The sequence below is a fragment of the Mytilus edulis genome, chromosome 10 (assembly GCF_963676685.1).
Source record: "Mytilus edulis chromosome 10, xbMytEdul2.2, whole genome shotgun sequence".
Lineage (NCBI taxonomy): Eukaryota > Metazoa > Mollusca > Bivalvia > Mytilida > Mytilidae > Mytilus > Mytilus edulis.
In genome coordinates this window covers 56,477,981-56,497,286 of record NC_092353.1, presented here as the reverse complement: position 1 = coordinate 56,497,286, position 19,306 = coordinate 56,477,981, and the positions used below count along the sequence as shown (strand labels likewise).

Below are 19,306 nucleotides of genomic sequence, written 5' to 3'. Positions count from 1 at the left end.
GGTGTTATGGAGCAAACATTTTTACCTTGTATCGTAAGGAAAATCACCAAGGAGTCCGAACATTTGACACTTATTTCAAAACCTCACCTAAGTACATCCTTAATCAACAACAAAAGACATAGAGAATGCTTCTCGATTGAGCTGCCATTTCGTTAACAAATAACTTGTCCTCAGTGGCAGCTTTAATTTTCAAATCATCAATATAAAAATATATGGATAATTCAACATGAAAACTAGAAAATGTATAAGGACTGTTTTCAAAATTGTATTAATTGACCTGAAATGAAACAGCAAAAAATTAAAAAAATACAAGATCAACAATTTATAATGTTTGACAATGAAATATTTTGTAGTCTATAATGTTAGATATTGGTCATGTTGAAGATGCAAATATAATGAGGGCTCTTGGACGACGCTTGTTTTAAATATATTGATTTTTTTTTAATAAATACACACCAAAAACACATAAAATGTTTAAAACTGTGTGCCCCTTTTCCTGTTAGCGTATCATTTATTACTTGTATACTCCTTTTAAGGCATTGACGTCCCTGAATAACGGCCAAAAACCACAAGAAGTCACCGATATCTTAAATATTGATCTTGACGGAGAAATGGCAAAAACGGTTGCAAACGCAGAACTGAAGCAGCTCAAAAAGGAATACCTTGATTGTAAAAAAGAAAAGGAACAGATTGAAAGTTATTTTTCCTTTTACAGGAAAGGGAATCTACCCAAAAACATCGCAGGTTTGTGCAATTTAAAATGAACTTCAATTAAACTAGCTTCACTCGTCTCATTTTGAAAATATCTATTTTAATACTGTTCATATTGGTTCATTTACATGTGTACGCTAGTTAATGGCTTCAGTTCCCATATAAGGTTATGTGTAATGATTCTTTTTCAGCATCTCGAGGGTTTCCTGAGTTTTAAAAATATGCTCACTTGTATGGGTTTTTGCAATGGCAATGTCAGTTTGTCTTTGAATAATAAGCCTTACTATCTCTCTGGTATATTACGTTTCTCTATTGATTAGGGTTTGTATATTATAAAATATGGGGGTACATTTTTTCTTCTATAATTTGGATAAATGTAAGAAGCAAGATCAACGATAACAAAAAATTGGTTGAAATATTATTTCTGAATATACAAAAGAAAGATAATGTATTAATTAAAGACGATACCTAAAGACAGAAATTATAAATCTTCAGATAAGTATATAGAAAAAAAGAGGTTTTTTTAATTCTATCTGCAAAAAAACATCAATACAAGACTCTTTTATCTTTACATCGAATCATAAGTTGGATCTACTTAATTTGTTAGTTTCATTTTTTATACGACCGCAAACTTGTTTTGGTCGTAAATTGGTATCACGTTGTCGTCGTCGTCGTCGTCGACGACGTCAGTGTCAGCTTCGTCCGAAGACAGATGGTTTCCGGATAATAACTTGAGTATAAGTAAATAGAAATCAATAAAATTTTAACACAAGGTTTATAACCACTAAAGGAAGGTAGAGATTGATTTTTGGGGTTATGGTCCCAATTTTTTAGGAATAAGGGACCAAACATCCGGCCAAAATAAGCATTTTTGTTGTTTTCAGACAATAACTTGTGTTAAAGTGTATGAATTTCTCTGAAATTATACCACAAGTTTCCATACAACAAAGGGATTGTTGGGATTGACTATGGAGGGTTATGACTCAAAGAATTTAGGAATTAGAGGTAAAACGGGGGGGGGGGGGCGGGGGTCTTAATCAAATTTTTTTTTCTGGTTAAAGGACAATTAAGACAGTTCTTCGGGAGGTAATCAAATCCCACTTTTAAACAACAATCTTAGTTTACCCCCCTTACACTGCTTGTTACTATTAATTAATATAAATTTTGCCCATAACTATGTTTGTCGTTTTAAATTTTAAGACTATTTTTTCTCATATTAGATTTTAGATTTTAAAAGAAAACTTCTTCAAAGTTTTTTGTGGGGGGGGGGGGGTAGTATTCAACAGGATAATGTATTGCAAAAAAGCAAACAAACGGGGTCAATTTTATTTAGGGAGGAGGGGTCAATTTGCAACAGCATAGTTTTTTGCACAAATGCAAAAAAAATTAACATAAATTCATATCATATAACCAATTTTAAAGTTCTTTGACTACAGTTAATCTGTGGCAGAAACCTATTTTCTGTCAAATATTTAATTACAATCCAAATTCAAACCTGTATCAAGCACGAACATTGTGTCCATTTTGGCACCAACTTTTCAGGGTTGACATCTGCGGTCGTATCCAGCTGCGCTCAGCAAAGCAGTTTATTACATTTACTGACAATATATTAATATTTACAGAAACGAATGCAACTTTGCTTGATGCATGGCGAATAGAGGACAACAATTTCTACGAAACAAATGGATCAAAATTAGTTTATGCCAAAGTTAAGGATTTTAGTTGTATTTTGGTGACATCAAATTCAGGATTAGGCAAGACGGCCATCATCCGTCACATCGCATTAAAGCTTCATTCAGAAGGATTTGAAATTGTTCCCGTAGAGTCCCCAGAGGATATTATCAAATACAAAACAAAACAAAATCAAGTTTTTCTGATTGATGATGTGCTTGGAAAATATGGTTTAAGTCTGACACTGTTGGAAAAATGGGAAAGAATAAACGAAAAGCTGACTAGTTGCTTGGGGTCTGAGTTAGGTGCAAATAAATTATTATGTACACTGAGATTACAAATAGCCCTAAACACAAGATTTACGAATGCTTCGACAATTTTAAACCAGGTTATCGTTAATTTAGAGGAAGGGTCTAGTGAACTTTCAAAGGAGGAAAAACGGAAAATATTATTAAAACATCTAAACCGAAGCAACAAAGAGAATGAAATGAAACCAGAAGAAATTGAAATTGTGTGTCAAACAAAATATGCATTTCCACTTCTTTGCAAATTAGTTTCAACTAATGAGGAAAGATTCAGAAACAGAATCACATTCTTTAGACAACCTATATCACTCTTGAATGAGGAACTTAATAAAATGAGTATCGAAAATAAGAGTCTGTATTGCTCATTGGTACTATGTATGTTGTATAATGGTACATTAAGTAGAAGTATATTTGACTTTGACTCACGTGAATGTGATGAGAAAATCTACAAAATAATGCAACATTGCGGGCTTCAAAGAAACACGTCTAAGAAAGAACTTGGGGATAGCGTTCTATGTGCTATAGGATCTTATTTCACCCAGGAGAGTGACAATATCCGGTTTATTCACGATGCTCTGGAAGAGACTGTCGGTCGTCATTTTTGTTTGTTTAATCCAAAAGTAATGTTTTCAGAGTGTGATCTCTTGTTTATTAGAGATCGAGTTCGAGTTCGTTCCGATATAAATGGAAATGAACAGGATGAATATATTGTGATTATTCAGGAAGATGAGCTGGATAAGGATCATCTTAGACCATTATATGATAGGTTGTTTAAAGAATTGAAAAGTGGGAGATTTTCAAGTCTGTTGATGAGCCACCTTTTTAAGAATAGAAACTTCATCCGTATATTTGGAACTATTATTGACAATAATGGAAGGATGCTTGTACATACTTTGTTGATAAAGGTATGTTCCGAGAGGTTACAAAGAGACCAATCAATCTTCGAGAAGGCTATAGAGTTTTTATCCAGTAATAGGGACCAGTCAGCTGTAGGAAGAAAGGTAAAAGATATATTTTTATCCAACAAAGAATTTCAAGATAACAGTGATGCAATTAGTCGAGTTGTAGAGGCAAAATGGTCCAGAAGTACACTCATGTACTGGATTGTAGCCTTTGGCTGTTATGAGTTCTTTCATTATGTATGGAACAAGATTACTACTATAGAACGTAAATGGTTACTGACTAGAGATATTTTATACCAACCCTCAGTAAAGTCATTCTTTCCCCTGGCTGTTCTAGGCGGTAGCATAGCTATTGTTACGGAATTAATTTCTTCAGGTGCCGATGTTAACTGCTTTTCCGAAATTTGGGAAACATCCTTATATATAGCAGTTAGCACGAGTCAATATGATATGGCTCACTTACTGATGAGAAATGGGGCAAAGGTAAACCTGAGAGCATGGTGCGCGATGAAGACCCCAATTCTGGTCACAGGAAGCAAAGTCAAATTGACTAGTTTACTGCTTCAATATGATTTAAACCAGACCGAACTTCATATTGCAGTCCGACAAAACGACTTAAAAAAGTTGAGATCAAATATAACATCAGAGAATATCAATTCTAGAACAAAGAGTGGATGGACAGTTCTCCATTATGCTGTAATATTAAATAATTTAGAAGCTGTGAGGACTTTATTCCAGGAAGTATTTTCCCAAAATGGGGATTCAAATTTGGACTCCGTTCAAGATGCACAAGGAGACATGATGTACAGAAGGCCGAAACCAAAAGTAAGCATTGTTGACAGTAACGGACTTACTGCTGTCCATTTAGCAGTTGCACACAATTATACCAAAATACTTTCTCTTCTGCTTCGTAATGGAGGTAAGGTTAGGGTTCATGATGATTTCGATAGAACCCCTTTACATTACACGAAGAGTGATTGTGCAATAAAATATTTGCTTTCACATAGCTGTCAGAATAATTACTTTGGTAATTGTCGAAGCGCAGAAGAGGGGAATGGGTATACCAGAAACGCTCGGTCAGCTTTTAGGACCGTATGGTCTAATATTTCTCAACACACTGCTCTTGGAGGTGTATGTCGTAACTTTGTAAACATGCCAGACAAGGAGGGCAATACACCCTTACATTCTGTTATAAAGAGATCCCTCTCAGAAAAGGTGAAACGTGATTGTATAAAAACATTGCTGCATAATGGGGCTGATCCTTATTTATGTAATGAAAGTGGCCTTTCAGTATTTGAGATTATCGATTGCAGTTCTGAAGCTACCAAATATATAAACTACAGTGAAACGTATAGAAAATTAATCGAGAAGACTCATGCAGTATTTGCTTTAGCCATGTTAACCTTAATTGCATTGACTATTGCCATTCCATTATACGTTTCCATTTTCATTAGTCAAGAAAGTCAAAATTCAGTTTATTGTATTGGGCAAGTCGCAGAATCTGGCGCTATTATCTTGGAACCAACGAAGTTAAGCAAATATGTGATATGGCTCTCTATTGTACTTTTTTTGTCATTATCAATCACGTTCAAAACCAATTTTTCGGTTTCCTTTAAGCGCATTTTTCGAATTTTTGTATTAATAGGATGTGGCGTTTTAATATATCAAGGTGAAATATTTTACATACATTTTATATATAAGTTTATGTATTTTGCTATTTATATTGTTATTAGATTAATCCTATTGATACATGTAGCGTCGTATGTATTTACTCTATCATATATGCATATCCCTTCTTGGGCAGGAATAACTGGTATCGGAATTTTACTTTTCATGATTATTATAGTTTTTGATCTTTTAGTATATGTCACATATACTGCTATTGTAATTCCTAGCGAATCTCTTAGCTACAGTCAGTCATCTACCATCCCCGAAATGAATATATTAAAAATAACATCATCAAATTGTATAGAATTTAGTTTGGAAAATATCACATGTATGAGTCAAGCATATAATAATACTTACCAAAATGGTGTCGATTTCTCTGTACAGTGCCATACTGATCCAAATATTACAAGTTATAAAGGTACACTTGCAGCAGAATTAGGATATACAGACTGGCAAGAAATAGGCTTTGTTTTCGTATTTTGTCTGAATTTTTATTTACATGCAATATTAACTTATTGTTTTCTAAACTGTATATTCATTTTTGTTCAGAAAACATTTAAAAGGATTTTCAAAAAACCAGTATTATTTTTAAATGGAGTGGCAATATGTAGTCACTTTAATTTATCTTTTTTCATTGCAGGTTGGATATATTTTTACATGAATATGTAGTGAATTTTAGTTCTCATTTAGACAATTTATGTTTCAATATTATTTGAAATAGTGGCAAATAAATAAATGATTAAAAGATTATTTATAAGCCGCGCTAATAAATCAGTCTATGAATAAACAGGAGTAATTAGTTATTAAAGGTACCAGAATTATAATTTAGAACGCCAGACGCGCGTTTCGTCTACATAAGACTCATCAGTGACGCTCAGATAAAAAAGTTATAAAAACAAACAAGTACAAAGTTGAAGAGCATTGAGGAACCAAAATTCCAAAAAGTTGTGCCAAATACGGCTAAGGTAATCTATTCCTGGGATAAGAAAATCCTTAGAGAAAGATCTGGAAAAAAGGCTGATTTGATCTATTAATAAAACGGGTTACATTATAATCGACCGAATACCATACCACTCGGGACTTTTATTTGTTTTTGTTCTAACGACACTGGTGAGTCTTTTGAAGACGAAACACGCGTCTGGCGTACATAATTTGAATACTGGTACAGTTCTAATGATGAATGTGTCTTATCGAAATGACAATACTCTACACAGGAGAGCCTTGGTGTAGAGGTTAGTGCATAGGACTACTTACACAAAGTTACCTGGTTCGATCCCCGCTCCGGGGAGAAATTTTCAGGGACTGAATGCTCGACTCTCCCTTGACACCATTTGCTAGTATGGTCTGGATAATCGATGATAATTCGTCGGAAGGGTACGATAAATGACTGACCCATTTTAAGAGAGACCCATATCTCTGGCACGTAAAAGACACCCTTGTTAATTTCGAAAAATAGCAGACTCATTCCTCTACAATACAGCACTCGCACCCGCAAAGTGGAAGGGATTAATATAAGTTGACATAACTTGTTTCTCAATCTACTATAAATAAATGTTAAAAAAACCCAATAATTCTATTTCTCTTTGTATCATTCCATCTAAGTACGAGTTATAAATAAAAAACTAAACTATTTTATTTAATAATATCATTGCAAATGAAATAAAAAATCATTTTCACAGTTTGTTTGGTTCAATTTTGTCAAAAATGCTATGAAACATAAATGAAGTCACGTTAATCAATATACATGTATATGAGGGGTTATTTGACATGTAATGCAAATTGTACGCACAATTTTCAACTTATGCATAGGTAACGTGATTCGCCCAAAACATACCAATTACTTTTTCTTGTAACCATTTCTATTTTATTTGCGTACATAATTCTGCATATATTATTTTATAATCATGTTGCATTTATCGCTATTTACGATTAAAGTTAGAATAATAAAGTTAGCGCCGTTTTATTCACCATGGTGTTTTCTGAATTAATGTTGCACTCTTATTTTTAAGGAAACAATGCTAATTGAAAATAATGGAGAGAACGCGCATATAGGTGTAATACCACCAAATCATGGTACGTCACATCCGGTTGTATACGAAAATAGGTTGAAAAAAAATATTCCCTTGAATTTGACAGTTGTAGGTAATTAGTCCTACATTTTATTGCAGTAAAACATTTCTGTGTCATAAACATATATCTTTGGTATTTCAAAGCACCATTTTTTTTTTATTTGGGATTCCTATAGAATATTTTATAATCTTGAGGTTAAATGGGGACTAAACCTTGTACACAGATAAAATAAGGGGAAAAATTTGATTGGTTAACTTCCAGTGATGGTTATTTTCTTATATGCAATGAAATGTTATGAGAAATTTTTTCTATAGTACTGCACAGGATAAAACTTTACTCATGCCAAGTATTTCTTTATTTGAATCAAAAATAAATTTTGCACAATTTTTTGAAAAGTGCAAATTTAACAAAGACTAATAGGGGAAATCAATGGTGGTATTACACCTATAGTATGGTTACGATCTATCTAGCAACTTGTGAAAGCCGTACCTACATGTTTAGGTTAACTTGCACAAAATTAGTACATACACAATTGTGAAATAAAATAGTTTTTGAAATAGATTTGTTCCTTCGTGAGTTATATAGCTCCAATTTGTTATTTATTTTTAGAAGAAAATTCACATGTCACCGCCATGATTTTAAACATATTGTTAAATGATATCTTAGTGTATTTTTATATTATACCATTGTACCATTATATGTAACTTATACATGTATTTGCAATTGTGTATACAATTAACGATATTAAAACTTGAACAAAGATAAGTTATAGTTATATAGTGAAGGATATGAGTTTCTGAGTAAGAATCCACGATGGCAGAAATATCTATTGTTATGAATAACAATGGATTGGGCTATCGGGATGTACATTTAGAAGCAGAGGTTCAGAAACCCTGCTCGTCCCACTCTGTGGTCAAAATCAATTGTTATTTGTAAGAATAGATCTATTCAATTTACACTTAATCAGAAATAGAACCTATTAAGAATAACAATAGTACTGGGATGTATAAAAAAGCTCGCTACTTACAGATTTATGCAAATCATCGTGGAATTTTGCGCAGGAATTAAAGATGTAAGAACTTTAATAGAAAAAAGTTTTAAGGTACAAATAAAGTCAACAGTACTATACTGCTGTTCAATACCCAGGCTAAGATATCGATAAGATCTACAAAAAACAGTTGAGAAATGCAGAGTTGTAAACATAAAATTCTGAATTATGGAAATACTGCAAAAAGGTGCAAATATTTGTAAAACTTTAATTAAGATTGTCTCTTAGAATAAAACAAAGTATACAGAACTGAAAAAAAAGTAATATATTGAGGGGTTCACTAAACAAACATTGCAGAGTTGGACAACTATTGAGTGTGTACTATAAAGAAAACGTCCTGTAAAATACACATGGGAAGAAAAACTGCAAATATGCAGAATTGAGCACAAATATATTTAAAGAAAATTCGAAAGGAAAAGTGCAGATCACCGCAACTAATTAAAAAACAGTGCACTGAATCTCACGTTATAAAACATGCACAAAAAATGTCCAAGGGTATATAGGAACAACTATAGATAGCTGCGTGTAGAAGTTAACCGATATACGTCACCGAGCGGCCTCATTTTCAAACTCCAGTTGCCTCCATTGATATCTGGATAAGATCTTGTTGTCAGTTACAGTTACTGTACATTATGACTATTGGTCAACAATTTGTTCATGCTTGAATTGATTAGGAGGAGTATTTGTCAGTCTAAGATTTGGCATATCACATTTCCATGCTTAAGTGGTCAGGTTTGGTAAGAATTGAGATGTCACTGTGCATATAACGGGTCGAAAATATTTGGTATTATTTGGAGAGAACAGATATGATTTTCAATTCACAACAAACATCACTGCACACACATGAAAAAAGCAAAGGCACAGCGCTTTTATTGCCATATACAAGAATTGTTGATAGTTTTAAACTCAAATCAGGAATTTAAATTCTTTTCAAATCTCACTTACTTATCGAATGTCCAATTTGCAAAATAAAACAATTCTAGGGATTGTCGATAGATGTCACGATGGTCTAAAAAAAAATCCGAATTCCGAGGAAAATTCTAAGCGGAAGGTTTCAAGGCAAATGGCAAAATCAAAAATTGAAACACACCAAACGAACGGACAACAACTTTCCTATTCCTGACTTGTTACAGGCGTTTTCTTATTTAGATGGTGGATTTAACCTGGTGTGATAGATAGCTAAACCTCTCACTTGTAAAACAGTCGCCAACAAATCCGTTATATTGAAAAAAAATGTTTGAACAAAAACAAACAGACATAATAGGTAAAAATTTCAAAAATAGGGGTACAGCAGTCAACATTGTGTTATAATGCAAAACCCTATTAAAACAAACAAATGTGTCAACAAAGAAAAAAAAAAGACGGGAAGTACAAGATCGAAGCCACGTCAAATGGACACTACCAAAAAAAACTAAACAGTAAAAGCCATGATTTACAAAGACAAATAAAAGAATACTATAACACATTATTAAGATGATAAACAACGCCTGTACATAAAATCTATACTACAAGACCATCGTGTATTATTTGTGAAGTTGATACGGAATATTTATCAAAAAGGTCTTGGTATCATCCAACGACCTTTTTAATTTATTATTTAATGGCAATCATTAACATGCTATCATTGATTAAATGGTGTTTACTAAATGTACTCTCTGGTGAATGTTTCGTGTATTTTCATGACGAAAACAGTGAATACATTAGGTAGGTCCTGTAATAGAAGTCTTCCAGGATGAAGGTCGGGGACATTTGGACTGCCACTGATAAAATGAGGGCATATTGCATAAGGACAAACATTATGTTTTGAAATGGCTACATATAGACCCCTCGAAGAGTTGTTGCAAGGTTTCTTAACATTAATAGAGCGTGTCTCTCTCACTACACGAGGCATCAAATTTAACATCCACATTCTGACTAGATAGACATTACTAATTTATATATACATCCAGAACAGATAAAGGGACGCCGTACTTTGGCAAGTATTTTAATACCCGTCGGAAGAGGACCAACGTGGCCATATTCATATTTCCAGTCACCCTTTGCGACTAACATATCAGGGTTAATTAAGGCTTTGAAAAGATGACGCTGTTCAAATGTATTTTGAATGAACCATACACCTTCCTGTCCAATGGTTGAAACTTTTGGTAACAGTGGGAAAGAAATGAAAGAATTATAATTGTGTTTTGCAAAGGTGAGTATTAATTGTTACAGCTTGATGAATATAGTGGTTATCTAACAAAGACTAGACGGGGTTTTGAGTTCTAAGATTAGAGTGCTTTACAAAGTGTTGTAGAAAGATTACAAATATTATAAGCTGTCATCCAGTAAGAGAGATGTGTGCCACCATAAACTCATTGAAGTTCATATCAAATAAATTGCCTTTGAAATGCCTTCTTGGGAAAAACATCATGGGTGGTACACTATTCCCAATGGCGTTTACAGATCCCCGTACTGTAACAAGACAAACTCGGAATCCTTTTACCAGATGTAATACCTCCGACATGTTTATCTCCTTTAGATAAGCTAGTTTATGGCGGCTTTTTTGTACAGTGAATACGCCTATTGCTTCTACATTCCATGATTTATCAGAAGCACTGTATCGTTCCACGTATGGTTGAAATTAGTTGCCCTGGTCAGCTAAATGTATCTGCGCATAAAAAGGTAAAACCAATCTCACTCATGGGCAATTATACTCAGTCCATGACTGCGACAATTTTAAACTTTCCTGTACATTAATATGCTAGTCGATTAATATATTTGTACTTCTTAAAATAGCAAATACCTTCAAGTGCTTTCAAATGAATTGTTGACAGATTATTTTAACCCATTGTCAGATTTGTTCCATATTGAAAAAGTGCTATTTATATAAATAAAAAGTCATTCGAATGTTATGCACAAACAGCCAAGAGATGGACAAGACAGTCTGAGTGATTCCTATATCTGCATTTTGCGGAACATAAAGATAACGTGGAAAACTGTATTTGCTGCCCCTATTGAAGATTTTTTTAATATTGTATTATAAAAAGTATTCAGCAAAATTCTCATTGATAGATAATACGCAAATTGTATATTTTACGATTTTCTTTTTTTCTCAGAAGTTACAAAAAGCTGATAAGAAACCTGCATTGTACGGATAGTAAATGTTCAGTGATTTTTTTGTGGAAACTCCATTTTCGAGAAGAATAAAAATATTATACTGTTTTGTTTATTGTAATTGTAGAATTAGATGATTATGTTATAGTTGTGGTTGATGCATTCTGATACTTCTGGTGGACACTCAATGTGGAAAAGGAATAGCAAAATTTGTACTTGTTTTTTATCCCCCATTTATGGGCATTATGTTTTCTGGTCTGTGCGTCCGTTCGTCCGTCCGTTCGTCAATCCCGCTTCATGTTAAAGTTTTTGGTCGAGGAGGTTTTTGAAGTTGAAGTCCAATCAACTTGAAACTTAGTAAACATGTTCCCTCTGATATGATCTTTCTGATTTTAATGCCAAATTAGAGATTTTGTCCCATTTCAAGGTCCAGTGAACATAGAAAATGTTAGTGCGCATGGGGCATCCGTGTATTTGGGACCCATTCTTGTTAAAGTATATTTTAAGGCATATGTGTAACTCCTTAAAGGCTTTTCGATTTATTGTTTGCTCTATCTTGTTCTATCTGTGTACTTTATCCTGTACTATTCTTCTGGATCATGAGTTTTCCATCTCCAAAAATCTGTCTTAAAATATTTATATCACGTCCGTACTTTTTTTTACATATTTTCAATATAATGCACGTTACTTCTCAACAAACTGGTTAGTTTAAAATAGATAAGTCACCAAGGACACTTGACTGTTTTAAACTGATGAAATATAATCAACAGGGAAGATATGCAGTGTTACTTGAAGCTTTATTACTTATTTGTTACATTTATATGAAATATAAAACTGAGGTGTTCCCTGTAAAAACAGCGGTTGTTATATATAGCATATCAGGATATTATATCAGTAAATGACCAACAGTTTCTAACTTAGATTTAAAAATCCCCAATTCTGATTTATCTAGGTTAATATCTTTCATTAAACGGCACACAGACAGGCACGCAAAAAATATATATAAACTTCATGTTACCAGATATCTCGTAATGAAATATCATCTTTTTCGCAACTGTGTTATAATTAAGAATGTCACTGAAAAGACTCCTTAAATACACACATCAGGTTTAACAATATGTATACCAGACACTTGTTTTGTCTTCAAAAGACTCGGCATTGACGCTCAAAAAAAATATATGTATTACAAGGCCACACAAATTACGATATGTTGAAGAGAATTGAGGAACAAAAACATCCGGAAAGGTTGCCAAATACACCTACGGTAATCTATGTTTGCTCAAGGGTGGTGGATCCTCATATTTCAAAAAATTCAAATCCGTTAATTGATAAGTATGACCATAGTAATACCAATGATAATGTATGTCAACATGCACAGAATGTTCCATTCATTTACATGATGTTCTTAGCAGGATTGTATATAACCCAATGTATTTAAACAAAATTACACTGTCTATTAAAACTTGTCAGGTACTTTTAAGTTTGTTCGACAAAAGAGTCTATTTGCGAAAAATTAAATACATATATCACTGGAGTGTTTTGCACACTTAAGCATTGACCAATGAGGACTCAACTCTCCCCAAATCGTCTTTCTAATCCTTCAAATAATACATCTACTGCATTTGATACACAACATACTATACATACAGTTGTTGTCCATTCGTTTGATGTGTTTGAGCTTTTGATTTTGCTATTTGATTAAGGACTTTTCGATTTGAATTTTCCTCAGTATTTTTGTGATTTTACTTTTGAATAAAAAGAAGAAGTTATGGTATGATTGTCTATGCAGCAAATTTCAACTATTGCTGACTATACTATTTAGACTGTATGGCCATTTTCAATTAATATATTCTACGTGAAATTTCTCGAGCTCAGTTATAATGTAACAAACCTTTGAATGTATGATCTGCGTCTTTGCACCTTGATCCCGCAACGATACACTGAGTTTTACCTGTGGGTTTTGTTGCATGTGTGTTTGTTTGTTCCACGGTGGCTAGGGGTATAAGTGGAGGGTTGTGATCGCCCGCAACATGCTTGACCCATTTGCGTGTTAGCATCTGTCCCAGGTTAGAAACCTCTAGTCTTTGTAAGTTTTGTGGTTTTTTTTATAATTTTGGTTCATTTGTATGTGTCATGGTGTAGTATGGCGTAAATTTCGCTGAACAAATACACGTTCTTGTTTAGGAGCCAGCTGAAGCCAGTTTTCGGATGCAGGATTTTCTCGCTGTGTAACATACCCATTGGTGGCCTTGGGCTGTGTTCTGCTCTTTGGTCAGGTTGTTCCATTTTCACTTCTATCTATGTTTCGGTTGTGTCATTCTTTCTCCTTGGTTTTGATTGTTATTGTCTTTCTGAGAGGTGATTTGTTATAGTTAATATTTATTTATCCAGCTGTTGGAATAGTCACTTCCGGTGTTAATATCTATACCAAAGGCTTTGGAGTTTTTCCAATGAATATCATTTGATATAGAATTGCTGTCAGAAAAAAATATCATTCTTTCGTTCTTTCGTTCATCCATTCATTTGTTAGTTCGTTCATTTGTTCCGTTCGGTTCGCTTGGTTCGTTCTTTCGCTCGTTTCGTTAATTTTTTTTCTTTCGTTCTGTCTTTTTTGCGTTCGTTCGTTCATAAAAGAGGGACGAAAGATACCAAAGGGACAGTCAAACTCATAAATCTAAAACAAACTGACAACGCCATGGCTAAAAATGAAAAAGACAAACAGAAAAACAATACTAGTAGTACACATGACACAACATAGAAAACTAAAGAATAAACAACACGAACCCCACCAAAAACTAGGGGTGATCTCAGGTGCTCCGGAAGGGTAAGCAGATCCTGCTCCACATGTGGCACCCGTCGTGTTGCTTATGTGATTACAAATCCGGTAAATTGTCTAATTCGGTAGGTCACATTCATGAAAGGGAAGGGGATTGTAGTTACGACGTAAGGAACATATCCGATATCATTTGTGAAACGGTTATTCCATAACGGTCAACCAACTCGTGATGGCGTCCGTAAAATTTACGAAGGGATGATTTCAACTTCACCATTTAATAGCTTCCTTGTGAGCAGTTACCCTCTATCAAGAAAATTATGATAGGAAATGCAAGCACGGAAGTATCGTATCAATTGGAAGATATCTACCCCGTATGCGGGTGCTGCTGGAATGTTGCTACTTAGAAATGGAAAGTTCACAATTGGAAAGCTGAAATCATCTCTTTTGTCGTAAAGTTTTGTTTTCAACCGACCCTCATTGTCAATTTCTAGATGTAAGTCAAGATATGAAGCCGACTTAACTGTATCTTTTAAACTATACATAAATAAATGAAGAAATGAAAAAATTAAGAAGTGGAGAAAGAAAATAAAAACTCATTGTACTCTCTGTGCAGATTTCGTTATATACTTGCCAATGTCAAAGTTATTATATTATTATTTTCTGTTAATAATTTTCACCCAATGATATTTGCTTCCTTCCATAAGAAAAAAAGCAAGTCACCGAAACCTAAGAAACCCATATCATTTTCATAATGTGGTATGTGCCAAAAACTTAATATTGGCCGAAATATATACAAGTAGTATTACAAGGTTATAGATCAGGAAGCACTGCTGCAGTCAACTTCCTGAGTTGGAGCAGGTAAGATGTGTCGTTGATTAAAATATTGAAATTTCTTTTACAAATTGTTTTTTTTTTAGATTGATATCGACTTCTCTAAGTAAAATTCTTGTAGAAGGGAGGCAGAATACGTTTAAAACTCCCGGTTCAATAAGATTTTACAGAAAGCAGGAACAGAATAAGGACCAAAAGTTAAGCGCACAATAGTGGATATTTGTCTCATTGGAAACCAAAGCTACATTTCCATCTGAAAAAAACATAAAAAAAACATGGGGAATATATTAAGAAAATATATGATGAGCAAATATAAAATGAATTATAAGATTGATGAAAAAATGACATTAGTAGGTGTATGCTTTTGAAAAGTATTCATTTATTTAATCTAAACCTGATATACATAATGAGTTTATATTTCACAATTGATATATCAAGCGTAGATTTAAATTTTATTTATCAAAACGTTTTTTAGTTTCTAATTTTGTTTTCTCTCTCAATTAACACGGAAATTCAAGTGCAGAAGGTGGAAAAAGCGGAAGAAGAGGGAGGGGAACAAGTTAGATACAGAAACAAAGGATCAAAGAGGTAAAAATAATAATATTAGTAATGAACTATCTCTCAAAAACCAACCCCTCACACAATGTTCAACCGTCTTGATGAATCAATTACATTCCCAATTTAATGTTGATCTTATTAAGAAAGCAATCAACATGATCAAGGTATATTTTTAAATTATTGTATAAAAAGCAATACAATGAGAAATGGGTTATGAAAATAAATGTCGTACATTTAACTTTACGCGGTGCATTTAATGTTTCACTTAATTTTTAGGTCACGCAATGATTCCAGAGGATCAAATGATTCAAATTCAAGTAGGCAGAGGCAGGACTAGTAAAAGAATATCAGAACTGTTTGTAAGTTTCATCGTTTGTCATGCAAATGATATCCTTATTACTATTCCCTTCTAAATAAAGGCAACAGTAGTATACCGCTGTTCGAAACTCGTAAACCGATAGTATAAAACAAATCCGGGTTACAAACCAAAACTGAGAGAAACGCATCAAATGTAAGAGGAGAACAACGACACAACAGAAACACAGCATTAAATTGTAACACACACAGAAAGAAACGACATTCTAAAACATTGCATCAAAAACACAAACACAAAAAGAATACATATGCCGATCAATAAGTCAACCTGATGCTTCAAAACACCGCATTATTAAGTAATTGAAAATGCCAAACTTCAGTAATTTAGACAATGAACTATGCATCTTCAAAAATATGAAAAAAAATTTCACTAGTTTTTTTTATTGCTGAAAACATAAGGTAAGAATTTCTGATATTTGAATTCTCAATATCAAATCTTTGAACAAAAGATTTTTAGATTGAAATCATAACAAATAAAATGATAGATCTGTGATTATTATGCATTTTATGTTTCTGTCATCATTTCTCTACTTATAAATGAATGAAAATACGTACGTGTATAAATAAGACATTTTCAAATTTGAATATTTGAGAGAACAAAGAAGACTTCAAAAATCCGTTACAACTAGATCATTTAGAATCGCTATGATTAAAGCTACAATGATACAACATCATAAGATAGACCATTCATTTTTATGTATTTATTGAGAAAAATTAATTATATGAAATACAGAAAAAATATTTTTCCCAATAAATACATAAAAATGAATATAACGATTTCAAGTATATTTTTTTAGAAAAGAAATTATAAATGATCTGAAATAATTTTCCCATTGCTTTTCTTGATTATCTATCGAGGTTATTCATCCCTGACTTGATTACATGTTCTAATATTTATCGACGAGAATCTCATCCCGGACGGCTATCTTTAACAGGATTTCTCGGAGTTGCCAATCTCTGTGTATATATGTCTCTGGATAGACTATATCAAAATCAATTTTATACAGACTCAATATCACATTACTTTGTTTCTTATGATAGGGCACGAGCTCAAAACAGAGCGAGATTCGAAGGGATACATTTGTAGCTGCTCTGGGCATTGGAACGTCATTCTCAGGGTATGCGATATCCCTACTCACAGATTACAACAAAGATCCCTTGAACATCCAAACATTCAACTGGATATCACGTTTTGATGGCCACGTGACGAACAAGATGCCATCAGACCTTTTACTTCGACCAGACGGTACTTTCCATAGTTTCGGATATGACGCTGAATACAATTATGAAAATGCCAAACCTTCCGACAGGGGAACACAAGTTATGGGTCTACTTCAATTCATTCAAGATGATGCTGTATGAATCGCCTGTAAATATATATATATTGTCCTAATATTTGACCATTGCCGACATTTTCTTTAATTTTATATCGTTTATTACATGTTCAAATATATGTATAACAGTCAAGCAGATTAGGGGTGAGGGGGGAAGTACACCTCCTCGCTCTTGTAATAATATTATAAAAGATGGGTTTTTTAAAGTATTTGTATGCATCATGTCACCATTATGTCCAAGATGATGACTATATCATTTTAAATTCTGTGTCAAAATATCTTATTTTGGAGCGGCATATATTTGGCCGTACCAAATATGACTGTGTAAAACACGTTCATATTGGTATCTTGGGGATTAAACGTTCAGGTAATCAATACATTAGCTTTTAATTGTGACCTGATAGTCTAAGGCTATAACATATTGAAAAATATTTTTTTTAATGATACAGAAATCGAACAGATTCATAGTAATTAAAGATGTCACTGGAAAAGAGATTTTTGCATTGGACGTGTTCTGTTACTGCATCTACTTCCTGAAAAACGATATCATGACAAAACTTCAACAACAAATCGACATCGTACAGGAAAGTGATATTCACTTTGTGTTAAATGTACCTGCAATATGGAGTGACAAAGCGAAACAGTTTATGGGAGAAGTTGCTGAAAGAGTAAGGTTCAAAGTGGTACTATCTTCTTCAGATATCATTCAAGAATGTGTTAGTTAAACTTAAAGCAAACAAACACATGTTCAAGCTTATTGAGAGACAAAATTTAAAAAAAGGAAGACATGGTACGCAAAATATATTTTTTAAGAAAAATGACCGTATGCTGACGTTGTTAGGGTAATTTTTCCTTGATTTATACTCTCTCTCCCTCTGTTTGCGTCAAACTGCCATATGAAACAAATTACAAGAAGAAACGTTTTCAAAAAATACATGGCCCCTTAATTGTATTAGTTTGTTATACCCTCTGGTTATACTACTTCAAAACGTCGATAATATTAACACAATTCTTTTATAAAGATGTCAGACCAAGATTAAAAAATATATATATATATATATTGAATTTGAAATATTTTTTTTCATTGATAGGCAGGGATCGAAGGATCGAAGGATCTAAGCTCAGTCTAGCTCTAGAACCAGAGGCTGCTGCTATATTTTGCCAACATGTGCCAACTACTAGACAAACATATATCGGTTTCCCACCATCCCTGGCATCAGCAAAAGACACTATTAAAGTATTTGGTAGTAGATCTTGGAGGTACTTGAATATACAATTCAAACAAGTTGTTATGAAAAGATAGGTCCACATTATATATCGACATTTTTCTTTTAGTATATATCGTGAATTTTTGTTTAGAAATAATGTCCCCTGAACTATCGTGTTCTTTAACAATTTAGTGGTATCGAACACTTAACGTTTTCAACCGAAGTACTGCTGTTGAGCGTTTAAGAACCTTAGCTGTATATGAATGACATAAATAAAGGCACAAAATGTGAAAAAAAACTTGGCAAATGACACTTCACTGCTTGGATCGCACATTAACAATAGATTGATAGAGTAAACATATACTCACGAGTTAGAGCACTCGGATTTCTCAGTCTACATGAAAATTTGACTTGAAAAATCATTCAATAAAGTCATGTCTTTAGATATCCGCATTTATATTAATAGTAATTTTTAATAGGTGGTACTGTAGATATAACTGGTTTCCACTCTACACCTGATGGTGTTCTGCGAGAATTGATGTCAGCAAGAGGAGGCGAGGCGACTGGGGTTCTAATGCCATCAACGATTCATTCGTTAAATACTTAGGAAATATTTTCACATTCAAAGTGATAGACGAATTCCGCTCCAACCATCCAGAGGAATACATGAATCTACTTTCGTCGTTTGAAAGAAAGAAAATAGTGTTCGACCCAGAAAAAAGACGATAGAGTGACGCTGTCTTTCCCTTTCACACT

The 19,306-nt window shown here is 33.4% G+C and overlaps 2 protein-coding genes across 2 annotated transcripts in view; one reads left to right on the top strand and one right to left on the bottom strand.

Moving 5' to 3' along the window:
- The window catches only part of LOC139492177 (inositol 1,4,5-triphosphate receptor associated 2-like), a 455,884-nt gene that overhangs the window by 83,981 nt on the left and 352,597 nt on the right, over window positions 1-19,306 (bottom strand). The gene's annotated exons all lie outside the window — the stretch shown is intronic.
- On the top strand, window positions 540-19,157 carry LOC139492847 (uncharacterized). Its single transcript, XM_071280997.1, has 6 exons — window positions 540-744; window positions 2,334-5,731; window positions 17,050-17,364; window positions 17,792-18,062; window positions 18,434-18,586; window positions 19,030-19,157. The coding sequence occupies exons 1-6, from the start codon at window positions 612-614 to the stop codon at window positions 19,155-19,157; spliced, it is 4,398 nt and encodes a 1,465-aa protein (XP_071137098.1). The 5' UTR covers window positions 540-611.